Source organism: Cibotium barometz, chromosome 29 (assembly GCF_041138505.1).
Source record: "Cibotium barometz isolate CiBa-2024 chromosome 29, ASM4113850v1, whole genome shotgun sequence".
Taxonomy (NCBI): Eukaryota; Viridiplantae; Streptophyta; class Polypodiopsida; order Cyatheales; family Cibotiaceae; genus Cibotium; species Cibotium barometz.
In genome coordinates this window covers 34,647,244-34,665,578 of record NC_141074.1, presented here as the reverse complement: position 1 = coordinate 34,665,578, position 18,335 = coordinate 34,647,244, and the positions used below count along the sequence as shown (strand labels likewise).

At 40.5% G+C, this 18,335-nt stretch overlaps 1 protein-coding gene across 6 annotated transcripts in view; it reads right to left on the bottom strand.

Moving 5' to 3' along the window:
- Positions 1-18,335, bottom strand: part of LOC147622086 (uncharacterized) — a 64,795-nt gene that overhangs the window by 23,172 nt on the left and 23,288 nt on the right. Inside the window, exon 3 of one of the 6 annotated variants that reach the window (XM_086823187.1) lies at positions 13,834-14,113. The exons of 2 other annotated variants lie outside the window; for them this stretch is intronic. In XM_086823187.1, coding sequence (XP_086679313.1) covers positions 13,940-14,113 — 174 coding nt within the window. In that variant the 3' untranslated portion in view covers positions 13,834-13,939. 3 more of the 6 variants (XM_086823192.1, XM_086823191.1, XM_086823189.1) reach the window with 3 other exon arrangements.

Here is an 18,335-nt window from a genome sequence, read left to right as displayed (position 1 = left end):
TCTGTGGATGAAATGACGATGAAAACTTGAGAGTTGTACCCATGTTGTCAAACAACCCTCTCCAAAACAAACTCGTCATCCGTGGATCACGGTCACTAATGATAGACGTAGGCAAGCCATGATACTTGAAGATGTTCGCCATGAACAACTTCACCATATGATCCACTTTGATCGTCTTACGCACGGGAATGAAATGAGCCTGCTTACTGAACCTGCATATGATAGTCCAGATGCCATCGTTTCCCCTTTGTGTCCGTGGAAGATCAAATACAAAATCCATGGCAATGCTCTCCTGAATGCACAATCATATCATCAAAGAATGTGCCCACAAACTCTCTATGAGGCCTGAAAATCCTGTCCATCATTCTGTTAAATGGAGCAGGCGCATTTGTCAAACCAAAGGGCATAACCAAGAACTCATACAACCCAAACGTGGTTCGGAATGCTGTCTTATGCACATCCTCGGGTCTAATGCGTATCTGATGATACCCGCTTTTCAAGTCAATACGACTAAAAACTGTGGAGCCCTGTAAGCGGTCCAAGATGTCATCGATCCTCGGTATGGGGAATCGATTCTTGATGGTATTCTTGTTCAGCGCCCTGTAATCAATACACATGCGCCAAGAACCATCCTTCTTCTGCACTAAGAGCACAGGTGAGCAAAAGGGTGATAAGCTAGGCTGTATCAACCCTTTATTCAAAAGCTCCTGCACCTGACTCATAATCTCTTCCTGTTGGGCTGCACTAACACGGTACGGCGGTCTATTCGGTGGAGTACTACCAGGAATCAGATCTATGGCATGATCTTCTGGCCTCTCAAGAGGAAGTTCTCCTGGCAATGACTCGGAAAAACAGTCTTGAAACCCACATAAGAAATCAGTCCTGTCCTTATCTAACATAGACAAATTAGACTTAGACGCATCATCCTGTGCATCCTTTACATAAATCAAGTACGCGGAAAGATGCTTTTTCATTACTGATGAAATCGCCAAAGCGGATACAATAGGAACAGATTCCCCTTTGAGTTTTACATCCAATACATGTTCTTTCTCTCTATGAGTCAGAGTGATTTTCCTATTGTAAGTATCCACCACCGCATGTACCCTGTGGCACCATGGCATCCCCAACAAAACATCACAGCCATCCAAAGGCATGATGAAGAACTCTTCGCTGTCCACATAACCCTGCAAATGAAGCCGAAGCTTCCCAATGATAGGAGTAACGGGTTCTGCATACCCTGGACAAGCCATATTAGCCTCATGTAACGGCCACATCTCCTCTGCGCGAATCCCTAATCGGCCAGCCAAATCTGGTGAAATGAAGTTGGCTCTAGCACCTGTGTCAAAGAAGATCAAAGCATTCTGATCTCTCACTTTGCCCCATGCCCTGCACAACTCTGTAGCTTCACCACCTGGCTGTTCCCCCACAAGATCAGGAACTAAGCCTGCAGAAGGTTTTTGTTTCTTTGGCTTGGGCTCTCCTTTATTGTCAGAGTCCTTTTGGGACTTCCTCTTGGGACAATTGAATGACATATGCCCCTCTTCAGTACAGTAAAAACACTTATGAGCATCTCTCAAAACCTGTCTTTCCTCAGAAGTCCTCTTGGGCATTCGCAATTTCTTATACTTCGTCTCTGAAGACCCTTTAGCATCACGAGAAGCATGCCCAAATTTTTCAGCTTTTTTGCTCAATTTCTTACTGCCTTTAAACCCAGATGAACCACCAGTGAGTAACGCATTAGCTGTCATAGCATTTTCAATCATCTGTGACATGTTCGTTACTCTTGTCTTTATACAATAATCTCGTACCTCTTTGGGCAGCCCACAACAATACTTCTCTACCTGCTCAGATTATGGCACGGCACGGTAAGAAGTCACTGGGAGTAAAGCTTCCCAAAACTTCTTGTTATAATCCTCCAAACTATCACACTTTGAAGCATCCAATTTGTGCCACGCGGTCATAACATCCACCTCAAATGTAGATGTGAGCCATACGGAAGAGAAAACCTGTTTAAATTGGACCCATGTAGTGGGTGCTATGCCCTGCAAAAGAAGAGTAGACCACCACTGCAAAGCATTGCCCTTGAGAAAAGTGGCAGCTTTCCTCACCTTAGAGGACTCTGTGTGATTCCCACCAAAAAAAGCAGCATCAAACTGCTGTAAAAAGGTAAGTGCTTTCAATTTATCCTTGGCTCCACTGAATGTATCAAACTTCACTGCAGCTCCCCCTTCCTTGTAATCCTTTGCCTTTCCCATAGGCGTTAGATTATCATATGGAAGTGGTTTCGCAAGATTGCTGCTCCCAACATTCATACCCATCATTGGGTCAACATTTCCCATTCCCATACCAGGCATACCATACATCCCAGCCATGTTTCCAAACATTCCATTATGCATACCTGGCTGCATACCACCAAACATATTGCCTTGCATTCCAGGTTGCATGCCTCCAAACATATTTCCTTGCATACCGGACTGCATACCACCATACATATTCCCTTGCATGCCGGGCTGAAAATTGGCTCCAAAAGGCCCGTACATACCCATGAGGCGTCCCCAAATTACTCAAGAGGGGATAAATAATATTTTTCTAGAGGACTTAAAATATATTCTCATGACATCCCTCTTGCTTGAGTTTGCAATTGTCCTCAATTGCGGATTTGCTGGGTTTGAAAAGAATGAAGAATTTCAGGGTAAACTCGGAAAAATTTCTCAGGCATCCATTTAGCATCTTCTTGTGGATGATTCTTGAAAGTCAAAAGATACTTGAAGTATTGATTACCTGTTCTTGTTGTTGTTATCTCTTGGTCAATGATAGCATCAGGAACTAGTACTTCTTCCTCTCCTTCAATAAGAGGTGGTTCCTCATATGTTGGGTGAGTAGGAAGTGTTCCTCGAAAAGGTTTTAAGAGATGGATATGAAAAGAGTTGTGGATATTCCAATTAGATGGAAGCTCTAGTCTATAGGCCACATTATTAATCTTTTGAAGGATTTTAAATGGCCCATAATATCTAGGCGCTAGCTTCACTGCAGGGAATTTTTCCACGCTCTTTAATCGACGTTTTTCAATTCTCAAAAGTACATAATCACCTTCTTGAAATGAAAAATCTTTACGCTTCCTATTTGCTTGAGATGTATACTTTTCTTGAGCTCTTGCAATACAATCACGCACTTCAGATAAAATGCGATCAAAGTCTCTAACATATTGGTCGGCAGCTTCAATCTTATGAGAGAGTCTAGTAGCCGGAATAGGCAAAGCTCTACCATAGATAATCTCAAATGGTGCTCGACCAGTAGCAGTATGAGGAGTATTATTATAAGCAAATTGGAGTAGGTGTATGTACTTATCCCATGCACTAGGTTGCTGGGAAACATAGGCTCTAAGCATATCTAAGATAGTGCTATTTGTAACTTCGGTTTGTCCATTCGATTCCGGATGAAAAGCCGTGGAAAAATCTAACTTAGTGCCTAAGTTTGAGAAAAGAGCAACCCAAAAGTGACTACAAAATTTAGAATCTCTATCAGAAACTATCACTTTGGGTAGTCCATGATGAACAAAAATTTGCTTAACAAATATGTTCGCGGCTTGCTGAGAAGTTAGTGTCTTTTTACATGGAATGAAATAGGCTTGCTTACTAAATCTGTCCACTATTGTCCAAATCATGTCATGGTGACTGGAAGTAGTACGAAAGCCAGTAATGAAGTCCATAGACACTTGTTCCCATGGTCTATCAAGAATAGGTAGAGGCATAAGCAATCCTAAAGCTTTGCCTTTGTAGCTTTTAATTGTTTGGCAAATGTTACATTCAGCTACAAATTTAGCTACATCATTCTTCAAATGAGGCCAATAGAATTCTCGAGAAACTACTTGAAGTGTTGCGGAAACTCCTCTATGTCCCACAAATGGTGGTTGGTGCATCTCTTCCAAGACAAGTTGTCTATAAGGTTGAGTAACACACAATCTTTTCTCAAAGAAAAGATAGCCATCATTATGAGAATAACTTCCTTGAGGTGTCCAATTGTTTTTTCACGCAATTTGATCCATATTTCAGAAAAATCTGGATCAACTTCATAAGTTTCTTTCATAAGTACAAATGGTTCACTTTCAATAATGGAAATGTTGTTGATATTTGGTCTTCGACTCAAAGCATCGGCAACAACATTTTCTTTTCCAAGTTGGTATTGAATCATAGGTTGGAAATTTTGAATGAAAGATGCCCATTTGATATGCCTATCTGAAATAAGAGGTTGCGTAAGCAAATGCCTAATGCTTTGTTGATCCGTCTTAATAAGAAATTCAGAACCCATTAGGTAATGCTTCCAGATTTTCAAAGCATGCACTACTGCTGCTAATTTCTTGTCATATGTGCTATAATTTTGCTCTGCAGGCATAAAGCTAATAAAGAAATACTCTTGTGTGGGGAGAGGCCACGCACAAGAGGGGAAGATTGCACCCAATATGGTCTATTGAGCTAAGTATTTTAATTTTGTTAAGTGTTTAAATTTCAATTGATTTGATTTAGTTAAAGCTTGCAAAGCAATGGTTTTTATGGTTGAATCAATTCTTGTGAATTCTCTACTCTTCCACAATCAATTCCTAGAATAAGATTCCGGTTGCAGTGGTATCAGAGCTTGGGCTAGCAGATTTGTGGAGAAGGTAAGAAAGGGCTTCAACTTCTCAAAAATCAAGGAAGTGTAGGAAATTATCCAGTGGACAGAAGGGTGTTTTGTAGGTCTTTACCCAAAGGTCAAAGATTCAAAACTAGATCTACTCTCAAACCCACTCACCACCCTGCAAAACCATCCCTTTCTATCAAAAAGTGGTTTTTCCAAATACTCAGTGAAATCAAAATCTGACCGCATGGATGAAATCCTCATAGCCAAAAACCTCACGGGATTCTCTCAGAAATCAGAAAGCTTCAAGCATGAGTAAACCCATAATGGACGGAGCAGATTAATCAGTGTAAAGCCAACAAAAAAATCATCAAAAGAAAACCCAAGGAGAAGGCGCACGGCGGCAGCCTGCCGGCGCAAAACGGGGAGTGGAGAAGAACTTTTAAAAAAAACATAAGCTTAATTATCATAAGCTTAATCACTTTGTTAATTAAATCTTACTTTTCCCAATCCCTATACAAGTCACATCATTTTTTTTTAGCCTTTACTTCTCCTATTTTCAAATTTGAAGAGCAACACAAAAGGTTTCCAAATCTGAAATTTCTGGGTGCAGAAAAGTGATTTACAGGTTCTAAAAGGCTTAAAAATTGCCTAGAAAAGGCCAGAAAATTCCGAAATCGCTTTTGAAAAATTCTGAAAAATTTCAGAAAATATTGCAGAGATTAGGCAAGGTTTACAGGACTGTTTCAGCAGGTTTCAAAGTGCAGAAAAATTATTTCATCAACAATTCGACTAGCCCAAGTCTCTTGAATCACACGGAATCGTTCGGGATTTGTTTGAGGCGACGAGAATTCAATTCAGCCATTGAACAGCGTCTTTGTTCAGCTTCAACCAAGATCAAATTGCGGGAGAAAAACAAGATAAGTACTTACTTTTGCTTTATTTATTTACATCAAATAAAGTAAAATTTTATTTATCTACATCATTTGCACAATCACTATGGCAGATTTGCCTATCTCGCCATCAATTCAAGAGCAACTCCTTTCTTTACAACATCAAATTGTAGAAGAAAGAGAGAAGCGTATTGAATTAGAGAGACAGCTCACAAGTCGTAGACGCAAGCGTGACTCTTCGCTATCTTTTGATGACGAAGATGACACTATTCAAAGGGCTGTAAATGCTACATTGCAAGCACAAAGGTCACAAAAAGAATCCAAGATTAGTCGGAAAGCTTTCACATTTCAAAATTATGACGGAAAGAAGAATGCTAGGGTCATTTTAGCTTGGCTTAGTCAACTAGATGACTATTTTTTTGGAGAAAAATTTTCAGAGAGTGATAAGATTAAATGTGCAGTCAATCATTTGGTAGACAATGCAGCTTTATAGTGGAGTGTAATAAAGCAAGGTCGTGACAAGCCAGATTCTTGGAAAAGATTTCAACGGCTGGTTAAAAAGCACTTTTTACCCTCACAATTCAAGTCCAAAGTTAGGCACCAATGGGACACTTTGCATCAACTGGAAAAGGAAACTATGTCACAGTATATAGAAAAGTTCTGGAATACTTTATTACACGTGCAGGTTGTGGATAGAGTCAGCGAGAAGGACCAAAAAAGGAAATTCATATCGGGCCTTAGATCTACCATTAGGATCGATGTGAATATGTTTCGACCTCATTCACTATCTTCTGCAATATCTTTGGCAACTAATTCAGAACGTAAAAATGGTTTTCCTAAAGAGATTAAAACACATGAGGGAACTTCTTCTAAACCATTTACTAAATCTTTTTATGCTTCAAAGAAGATGTATAAACCAGGTTATGACAAAGGCAAGGACGAGGCTAAAGGCAACATGAGTACCAATAAGAAAGTCAATGGTGGCAAACCGAAGACATCTACTATCAAATGTTTCAAGTGCCACAAAGAAGGACACATAGCCCCGAATGGTCCGGAGCGTACCAAGAATTCGACACCAGCAGCAGCAACAGCTCGAGTCAATATGATTGAAGAAGACGACAATGAAGAAGAATCATTCAAGCAAGAGGGTAATTCCGATCCAAATTACTCAGAACAAGAAGGTAAACCTCATGTTCATTCTTTGCTTAAAATAAAAGGAACAATAAATGGACATGAAGTTCTTTTTTTGCATGATGATGGTAGTACACATGATTTCATTTCTGAAAAGACACTTAGAGCATTAAATCTTCATTCTTCACCTACGCACTATAAAGTCAAAGCAGCATTTACTGGAACAAAGTATAATTGCATGCAAGAGGTGAAAGGTTTGGATTTATGCATCAAGCCTTCAATAGAAAAGAGGGATTTCTTAGTTGCACCTTTACAAGGGGTAGATATAATTTTGGGTATGCCTTGGAGACACAAATACAATCCTATTATAGACTATGACACTCATAGTATTTCTCTAAGGAAGGACAATGAAAATATTATCCTCCACAGTGTCAAGTCAAAGGAGAAGAGAGTCCTTTGTTGAGTCACACTCAAGCAAAGAGAGCTCTAAGAACAAGAGACAAGACTTATATGGTATGGGTTAACCAGCTTGATGCTGAGTCTGACACATCCAAAAGTCCAAAGTTTGATCTTTTTATCTCCAAAATTTAGCGACTGTTTCATGGAAGATCTACCTCCAGGATTACCTAAGTCTAGGCCTGAGGATCATAGTATTGACTTATTGCCTGGAAATTCTCCGCCTTGTCAAGCTCCCTATAGAGTCAACAATTTAGAGCAAAAAGAAATCCAAAGCCAAATAGAAGACTTGCTAGAGAGAGGCCTTATTCGACCTAGTAGTTCACCTTTTGAAGCTTCAGTACTTCTTGTTAAGAAGAAGAACGGAACTTACCGAATGTGTGTAGACTACCGTGCATTGAATAAGATTACTGTCAAGAACAGATATCCTATTCCTAGGGTAGATGATCTTCTTGACAAGCTTAGAGGATCAAAGGTCTTTAGCAAGATTGACCTAAAGTCTAGGTATCATCAAGTTCGTATGACTCAATCTGACATATTCAAGACAGCCTTTAGAACCCAAACTGATCATTATGAGTTTTTGGTTATGCCATTTGGTTTGACCAATGCTCCAGCTACTTTCAGCCGTATGATGAATCGCATATTCCTTAAGTTTCAAAGTTTTGTTATAGTGTTCTTTGATGACATTCTTGTTTTCAGCAAGGATCGACAAGAGCATGAACAACACTTGGAACAAGTGTTCAATCTTTTGAGAGAAAATGAATTGTATGTCAATCCTGAAAAGAGTTCTTTCTTTCAAGAAGAGATTGAATACTTAGGTCATATAGTGTCGGCTGAAGGGATTTGTGTAGATCTTAAGAAAATTGAGTGTATTGCTTCTTGGCCTACACCTAGAAACATACATGATCTTAGATCTTTTCTTGGTCTATGTAGTTATTATAGGAAGTTCGCGTCAAGAATTTTGCTTGTATTGCTCATCCTTTGACTGAACTCCTTAAGAAAGCTACAAATTTCAATTGGACTGAAAAGCAAGATAAATCTTTTGCAACACTCAAGAATGCTTTAACACAAGCACCAGTTCTAACACTACCTGATTTTCAAAGACCATTCTTTATAGTAGTGACTGATGCTAGTGGCAAAGGATTTGGAGCTGTTCTTATGCAAGACAACCATCCTATTGCTTATCAAAGTAGAAAGCTTAAGCCTGCAGAGCAAAATTATAGCACATATGACAAGGAATTAGCAGCAGTAGTGCATGCTTTGAAAATCTGGAAGCATTACCTAATGGGTTCTGAATTTCTTATCAAGACGGATCAACAAAGCATTAGGCATTTGATTTCGCAACCTCTTATTTCAGATAGGCACATCAAATGGGCATCTTTCATTCAAAGTTTCCAACCTATGATTCAATACCAACCTGGAAAAGAAAATGTTGTTGCCGATGCTTTGAGTCGAAGACCAAATAGCAACAACATTTCCATTATTGAAAGTGAACCATTTGTACTTATGAAAGAAACTTACGAAGTTGATCCAGATTTTTCTGAAATATGAATCAAATTGCGTGAAAACAATTGGACACCTCACGGAAGTTATTCTCATAATGATGGCTATCTTTTCTTTGAGAAAAGATTGTGTGTTACTCAACCTTACATACAACTTGTCTTGGAAGAGATGCACCAACCACCATTTGTAGGACATAGAGGAGTTTCCGCAACACTTCAAGTAGTTTCTCGAGAATTCTTTTGGCCTCATTTGAAGAATAATGTAGCTAAATTTGTAGCTGAATGTAACATTTGCCAAACAATTAAAAGCTACAAAGGCAAAGCTTTAGGATTGCTTATGCCTCTACCTATTCCTGATAGACCATGGGAACAAGTGTCTATGGACTTCATTACTGGCTTTCCTACTACTTCCAGTCACCATGACATGATTTGGACAATAGTGGATAGGTTTAGTAAGCAAGCCTATTTCATTCCATGTAAAAAGACACTAACTTCTCAGCAAGCCGCGAACATATTTGTTAAGCAAATTTTTATTCATCATGGACTACCCAAAGTGATAGTTTCTGATAGAGATTCGAAATTTTATAGTCACTTTTGGGTTGCTCTTTTCTCAAACTTAGGCACTAAGTTAGATTTTTCCACGGCTTTTCATCCAGAATCAAATGGACAGACCGAAATCACAAATAGCACTATCTTAGATATGCTTAGAGCCTATGTTTCCCAGCAACCTAGTGCATAGGATAAGTACATACACCTACTCCAATTTGCTTATAATAATACTCCTCATACTGCTACTGGTCGAGCACCATTTGAGATTATCTATGGTAGAGCTTTACCTATTCCGACTACTAGACTCTCCCATAAAATTGAAGCTGCCGACCAATATGTTAGAGACTTTGATCGCATTTTATCTGAAGTACGTGATTGTATTGCAAGAGCTCAAGAGAAGTATACATCTCAAGCAAATAGGAAGCGCAAAGATTTTTCATTTCAAGAAGGTGATTATGTACTTTTGAGAATTGAAAAACGTCGATTAAAGAGTGTGGAAAAATTCCCTGCAGTGAAGCTAGCGCCTAGATATTATGGGCCATTTAAAATCCTTCAAAAGATTAATGATGTGGCCTATAGACTAGAGCTTCCATCTAATTAGAATATCCACAATTCTTTTCATATCCATCTCTTGAAACCTTTTCGAGGAACACTTCCTACTCACCCAACATATGAGGAACCACCTCTTATTGAAGGAGAGGAAGAAGTACTAGTTCCTGATGCTATCATTGACCAAAAGATAACAACAACAAGAACAGGTAATCAATACTTCAAGTATCTTTTGACTTTCAAGAATCATCCACAAGAAGATACTAAATGGATGCCTGAGAAATTTTTCCGAGTTTACCCTGAAATTCTTCATTCTTTTTAAACCCAGCAAATCCGCAATTGAGGACAATTGCAAACCCAAGGAAGAGGGATGTTATGAGAATATATTTTAAGTCCTCTAGAAAAATATTATTTATCCTCTCTTGAGTAATTTGGGGACGCTTAGGTTACTCTTACGTCATGCCGGCTAGGTTAATATCGTGGGTGATACCACTATAAATATTAATACGTGCGGTATATGACGTATGTTTGAGACCACCTATGATTATTTCAGTTAGGTTTGTATGGCAGGATGATTCCTGGGGTACTTACGCCTGGTAGTCATGAGTTGGTGATAATTTGTGCCTATTTAATATTTGTGGGATTAATTTAATAATTAATTGGGCTTATATTTTCAGGTGATAAAGACTATGGGAATTGAAGAGTTTACTTTGGAAGAAATGTCTTGGTTCATCACATTTCATTTTTGGCAAGCATAGTAGCTTGCAACCTTAGCAAATGATTTTTCCATTTTGAACTTTAGGAAAGATACATTTATTATGTGGAATTTATTAAAGCCTATGGCTTTACCCTAGTCCCAATATTATACACTCTATTTTTGTTAAAGAAGAGTGACGTGCTCTCTAAAAAGCACATCTTGTATATTTTGGGGGCTATGGCCTAATTTTGGTGGAAAAGAAAGCTAATAAAGAAATACTCTTATAAGGGGAGAGGCCACGCACAAGAGGGGGAAAGATTGCACCCAATATGGTCTATTGAGCTAAGTATTTTAATTTTGTTAAGTGTTTAAATTTCAATTGATTTGATTTAGTTGAAGCTTGCAAAGCAATGGTTTTTATGGTTGAATCAATTCTTGTGAATTCTCTACTCTTCCACAATCAATTCCTAGAATAAGATTCCGGTTGCAGTATGGTACTGCAGCCGGAATCTTATTCTAAGAATTCACAAGAATTGATTCAACCATAAAAACCATTGCTTTGCAAGCTTCAGCTTTCTACTTTGATAGGCACTAGGATGGTTGTCTTGCATAAGAACAGCTCCAAATCCTTTGCCACTAGAATCACTACTATAAAGAATGGTCTTTGAAAATCAGGTAGTGTAAGAACTGGTGCTTGTGTTAAAGCATTCTTGAGTATTGCAAAAGATTTATCTTGCTTTTCAGTCCAATTGAAATTTACAGCTTTCTTAAGGAGTTCAGTCAAAGGATGAGCAATACAAGCAAAATTCTTGACGAACTTCCTATAATAACTACATAGGCCAAGGAAAGATCTAAGATGATGTATGTTTCTAGGCGTAGGCCAAGAAGTTATACACTCAATTTTCTTAGGATCTACACAAATCCCTTCAGCCGACACTATATGACCTAAGTATTCAATCTCTTCTTGAAAGAAAGAACTCTTTTCAGGATTGACATACAATTCATTTTCTCTCAAAAGTTTGAACACTTGTTCCAAGTGTTGTTCATGCTCTTGTCGATCCTTGCTGAAAACAAGAATATCATCAAAGAACACTATAACAAAACTTTGAAACTTAAGGAATATGCGATTCATCATACGGCTGAAAGTAGCTGGAGCATTGGTCAAACCAAATGGCATAACCAAAAACTCATAATGACCAGTTTGGGTTCTAAAAGCTGTCTTGAATATGTCAGATCGAGTCATACGAACTTGATGATACCCAGACTTTAGATCAATCTTGCTAAAGACCTTTGATCCTCTAAGCTTGTCAAGAAGATCATCTACCCTAGGAATAGGATATCTGTTCTTGACAGTAATCTTATTTAATGCACGGTAGTCTATACACATTCGGTAAGTTCCGTTCTTCTTCTTAACAAGAAGTACTGGAGCTCCAAAAGGTGAACTACTAGGTCGAATAAGGCCTCTCTCTAGCAAGTCTTCTATTTGGCTTTGGATTTCTTTTTGCTCTAAATTGTTGACTCTATAGGGAGCTTTACAAGGCGGAGAATTTCCAGGCAATAAGTCAATACTATGATCCTCAGGCCTAGACTTAGGTAATCCTGGAGGTAGATCTTCCATGAAACAGTCACTAAATTTGGAGATAAAAAGATCAAACTTTGGACTTTTGGATGTGTCAGACTCAACATCAAGCTGGTTAACCCATACCATATAAGTCTTGTCTCTTTTTCTTAGAGCTCTCTTTGCTTGAGTGTGACTCAACAAAGGACTCATTTCTCCTTTGACTTGACACTGGAGGATAATATTTTCATTGTCCTTCCTTAGAGAAATGCTATGAGTGTCATAGTCTATAATAGGATTGTATTTGTGTCTCCAAGGCATACCCAAAATTATATCTACCCCTTGTAAAGGTGCAACTAAGAAATCTCTCTTTTCTGTTAAAGGCTTAATGCATAAATCCAAACTTTTCACCTCTTGCATGCAATTATACTTTGTTCCAGTAAATGCTGCTTTGACTTTATAGTGCGTAGGTGAAGAATGAAGATTTAATGCTCTAAGTGCCTTTTCAGAAATGAAATCATGTGTACTACCATCATCATGCAAAATAAGAACTTCATGTCCATTTATTGTTCCTTTTATTTTAAGCAAAAAATGAACATGAGGTTTACCTTCTTGTTCTGAGTAATCAGGATCGGAATTACCCTCTTGCTTGAATGATTCTTCTTCATTGTCGTCTTCTTCAATCATGTTGACTCGAGCTGCTGCTGCTGCTGCTGCTGCTGGTGTTGAATTCTTGGTACGCTCCGGACAATTCGATACTATGTGACCTTCTTTGTGGCACTTGAAACATTTGATAGTAGATGTCTTCGGTTTGCCACCATTGACTTTCTTATTGGTACTCATGTTACCTTTAGCCTCGTCCTTGCCTTTGTCATAACTTGGTTTATACATCTTCTTTGAAGCATAAAAAGATTTAGTAAATGGTTTAGAAGAAGTACCCTCATTCCGCGTGATTTACGAGACTTGGGCTAGTCGAATTGTTGATGAAATAATTTTTCTACACTTTGAAACCTGTTGAAACAGTCCTGTAAATCTTGCCCAATCTCTGCAATATTTTCTGAAATTTTTTCAGAATTTTTCAAAAGCGATTTCGGAATTTTCTGACCTTTTCTAGGCAATTTTTAAGCCTTTTAAAACCTGTAAATCACTTTTCTGCACCCAGAAATTTCAGATTTGGAAACCTTTTGTATTTCTCTTCAAATTTGAAAATAGGAGAAGTAAAGACTCCAAAAAGGTGATGTGACTTGCATGGGATTTGGGAAAAGTAAGATTAAAGTAAAGATGGAGTAAGCATTGATTAGGCTTATGGAGGAGATTAGCACTTTGGGATTTTTAATCACATCCATGCGCCGTTTTTGCGCCGGCAGGCTGCCGCCGTGCGCCTCCTCCACGAATTTCTTTTGGTGATTTTTTGTTGGATTTTACACAGAAAAATAGGCTCCGTCCATTATAGATTTACTCATGCTTGAATCTTTCTGATTTCTGAGAGAATACTGTGAGGTTTTTAGCTATGAGGATTTCATCCATGCGGTCAGATTTTGATTTCACTGAGTATTTGGAAAAACCACTTTTTGATAGAGAGGGATGGTTTTGCAGGGTGGTGAATGGGTTTGAGAGTAAATCTAGTTTTGAATCTTTAACCTTTGGGTAAAGACGTACAAAACACCCTTCTGTCCACTGGATAATTTCCTGCACTTTCTTGATTTTTGAGAGGTTGAAGTCCTTTCCTACCTTCTCCACAAATCTCCTAGCCCAAGCTCTAATACCACTGCAACCGAAATCTTATTCTAGGATAGATTGTGGAAGAGTAGAGAATTCACAAGAATTGATTCAACCATAAAAACCATTACTTTGCAAGCTTCAACTAAATCAAATCAACATTCAAGGACATGCAGGAAAAGTGATCACATGATAGCAGCATAAGTGTGACAGAAAAATTTTCAAGCATGTTTTAAAACCAAAACTCTCCAATAAATATGTGCATCTTTTTTCACAAACCTAAATTCTCTTTTCTAGTAGCAAGGGAATATTGGGCAAGAGCTGAACCCCGGTCTGAAACTGAGGGCCTTATATGTCTGCACTCGCACTCGGGTTTCCATAAGCCTAGCAAATGTAGTCCACGACTTTCAAGGAAAGCACATCGAGTAAGCATGCCCTTATCAATCTGCATTGCCACTCTAGCATGATCAAAAAGGCATTAAAAAGGCATTCCTCACAAGAACCAGAACAAACATCCATAAAATTATCAACACATCTGAAATTTCCACAAGGGATGTCGAGCATTTATAAATTACAAGAGTGGAAACCTTTGCGACACTCTGAAAAAACCCTATTGGACACATTCCAGATAAGTCTCTTTATTGGACACAGATAGATAAATGCATGGGTATCTGATCAAGAACCCAGAGTAACTATCACAGATGGGCATTATTAAATTTAATTGAAATGCAATGTACATACCATGCTGAATGTAAATTGGCTTTTTCCTGATGCTGGTTAAGAAAACTTTACATGTTGTCACACAACTAAAATCCTTGAAGTGGAGTTTGATTGGCATGGATGATTGCTGACAAGGGATCATAGGATGATCTCCATAGCTACTTATCGTTTAGTCTTGAAATTCAAGAACATGTATGCATTGTTAAGTTGCAGACTCAACACAATGCATCAAAAACCAATCATGAGTCCTTTGTCTATTCAGTGGGATTCAAATAGTGCACCTTGGGATTATTTTATTTCAAAGACAATGGGCATAAATGTTGCAGTTAATATCACCGCAAACAACTGAAAATACCCACAGCAACTCCTTGTGTGAGAAAACACAAATTGCTTTTCTTCCAAACTGCAAAATTGTTTGATCCAAACAGAAGGCTTTCAAAACTACACCATTATAAAACTGGCTTACAATGTCTAAACAACGAGTGAAGCACCAAAAAACACTCCATTTTAGGTCTTCGACATTCTATGCAAACAAAAGCAACAACAATAGCTGCAGACATGGCCACATGGACTGAAACTTCCTGTGAAAAAATAACGATGCTGTGTCAATGTATTGTAATTTTTCTATAACTCCATAGCTGTTAACCCAAGCTAATCCAAATTCTAATCACCATACTGTTAGATTTATATGGGAAATGCCCCCCACTGTAGGGCTCCCAAATGAGGCAGGCCCTGCGGGGGCAACCCAGAGGGAAGGGGGGGAACTGAGGGGGAGGGAGGGGCTGGTCAGACCAGCCCCTGGAGGGTTGTCGGCCAGTTACTGGCCTACACAGTGTCGGCCAGTTTGGCCGATGCAAGGTCGGCCAGGTAAGCCAAACAGGGCCGACCGCTGGCCGAGACCTAGTCTGCCCCAATCTGAGGCAGACTGGGCCCTATATAAGGGGCCATTCTCCCCCTATCTTGGAGTCTCCCAGTGGTCTTTGTGGCATCTTCGGAAGTCTTCTCCTGGAGGTCATTTTGCTGCTGTTCCTGCTGATCCTCCTTTGCTCCCTAAAGGTGACTGAGTTGCAGCTGAACTTGCTGCTGTTGTTCCTTGTTTGTGGGCACCCAGTGTCTATTGTTTGCCTCTGGTTTGGTGGCTATAATATAGGAGTATTTGTTGCCTTCTGTGAGTTCTCTTGCTGTCTATTTCTGAGTTTATTTCCAGCACTTTTACAGATCAGATTCGTACGCTTCCGCTTGTTATATGTGTGATCTCTAACATGGTATTAGAGCAGTAGTTGCTGAAGAGTTCCATCGCGAAGAAAATGTTCTTCTGGTTCCTGAAGAGCATCTGGTGCGTGGATCTCTGTGTCCTGGTGTTGTTGTAAATTACAGCAAGGTAAAGACTCAGCGTTTGTGGGACAGGATGGTGAACTCTAAGACATCTTCTTCAGAGGCAGTTCTCTCTCTCTCTCTTCTTCTTTTGCCCCCACATATCTCATCCCCAACTTCGGTGTCCGGACAGTTGGATGGAATGAACTTTCCAATTTGGAGAGTGAAGATTCACAACCACCTGGTGGTACGAAACTTGTGGCAGCTTGTGACGGGAGGAGATCCAAAGCCAAAGTGAGTTGTGGATCAAAATGGCCAGTTGCTACAGATGGTTGATAGAGACGAGTTGGAGACCTGGGAAGATCATGACTCGCATGCTCTTGCGATGATCGTAGGCACGACAGTGGATGCTGTGATTCCGCATATTCAGATGGCAAAGATCTCGGTAGAAGCGTGGGCCACTATAATGGATCTGCATGATACAGATGACGTGCACTGATACTGAAGCTTCAGCACCAGCTCTCCTATCTGAGCAAGAATGAAGGCGACAATGTGCAAGACCACATCACGGTGGTGACAGCGGTGAGGGACCAGTTGGCTCTTACTGGTCACAAGGCTGATTCAGTCCAGTTAGCACCTATGGTGCTGCACCGGCAACCCCAGAGTTACATGGATTTTGTGATGACAGCTACTGCAAGTGAGAGATCTAATATGTTTGAAGAATTTGAACCTTCGCTCATACAGGAGGAGGAGTGGTTCCAGTGCCTGGAGGCTGTTCTTAGTGTCTTCAAGGTCACAAGGGGGGACAACCGCAAATGCCTAGTTGTGGTTGAGGGTATTGGCAATATTTCCTTCATCACTGTAGGTGGTGAAGAGATGATGATTTCAGATGTGCTCTCCCAGTCCAATGGTAACGTAAGAGATGCCGGTTCTCTTGTTGAGGATGGAAAGGTGGAGGTCCGCTCTACAAAGACGGGTGATCCGGTTGCCCATGGTACAGAGGAGGAAGGCTTCTACTGGTTGAGTACACTAATGTCCACGGGGATTCACACTCCAGACTATGACATGGCAAGTTCGGGTCTGTCAAAGATGGCCCTCTTGCAGAGGCAGCTAGATCTCGGATGGTGGATGCTCTTCCACCAGTTGTGGTTTTAGAGAGGGATTACCAGGTTTCAGAGGGGACAGCAGACTCAAAGGCGGAACTTGAAGAGGAGCAGGCATGACCCGCCCCACCGGCTCAGCAGGGTACCGCACTACCACCGACACTTCCACAGTGGTACTTGAAGACTCTTCTTGATTTAAGAGTCACCGAGTTTCCTATAGGTATACGCATGAATGTCAAGCCCCCAGATCTGACGACACAGGTGATCAAACCCAGATCCTTCAAGTAGGCGAAGGATGTGCCTCCGCGGCAAGCAACCATGAAGGTGGAGTACTAGGCTGCATGTATAGTAGCTTGTGACAGCATCAACAACAAGATCATTATGCTACTGTAATGGTTAAACCATGAATGTGTAGCCGGAGATTGTTTCGAGGCTCTCTTTGGAGAGCAAATGGAGCATTAGGAACGATGCATTGGTATTGGCCCTTCCATTGGTTGAGGGGGGGTGTAAGACTTATATGGGCAATGCCCCCCACTGTAGGGCTCCCAAATGAGGCAGGCCCTAGGGGTGCAACCCAGAGTGAAAGGGGAGGAATTGAGGGGGAGGGAGGGGCTGGTCAGACCAGCCCCTAGAGGGCTGTCGGCCAATTTCGGCCAGAATTGTCCTACACAATGTCGGCCAGTTAGGCCTACACAGGGTCAGCCAGGTCGGCCAAACAGGGGCAGACTGGGCCCTATATAAGGGGCCATTCTCCCCCTATCCTGGAGTCTCCCAGTGGTCTCTGTGGTATCTTCGGAAGTCTTCTCCTAGAGGTCATTTTGCTACTGTTCCTGCTGATCCTCCTCTGCTTCCGAAAGGTGACTGAGTTGTAGCTGAACTTGCTGCTGTTGTTTCCTGTGGGCACCCAATGTCTACTGTTTGCCTCCGGTTTGGTGGCTGTAATACAGGAGTATTTGTTGCCTTCTCTGAGTTCTCTTTTGCTGTCTATTTTTGAGTTTATTTCCAGCACTGTTACAGATCTGATTCATATGCTTCCGCTTGTTATATGTGCGTGATCTCTAACACATACAATCATGAACACTCAATAATAACAGAAACAGTAACAATCTCGACCACCGAGCACGTGGGCTAAAGCTAGACTCCCAAAGGCCCAAGCCTAGCTCTAGTGTGCCATAACACCAAAGCCCGTCCACAGGGAGCTTTCAGCATGCCATACCACAATCTGCCATGTAGATGGCCACAACCTTGGCCTCTAGTCCAATCCAGACCTTCACTTGAGGAGCGCTCAACTAAATGACTGCACAATAGCCTTGGCCACTCTTATATAGAAGAGCAGCCGAGTGTTGGTCAGGTAGAGAAGACTCCCCACCAATCGCCTGTACAAGGATGCATCCACGAGCAATGAGACATCCTCATGTATGTTGAACTTTAGTCCCATCTCCATCAGTGAAACCGCGTCCTTGCAGCCATCCATCTGGAACTTCTTCAACATCTCTAGACAATACTTTTCCTGGGAGATAAATATCCCCT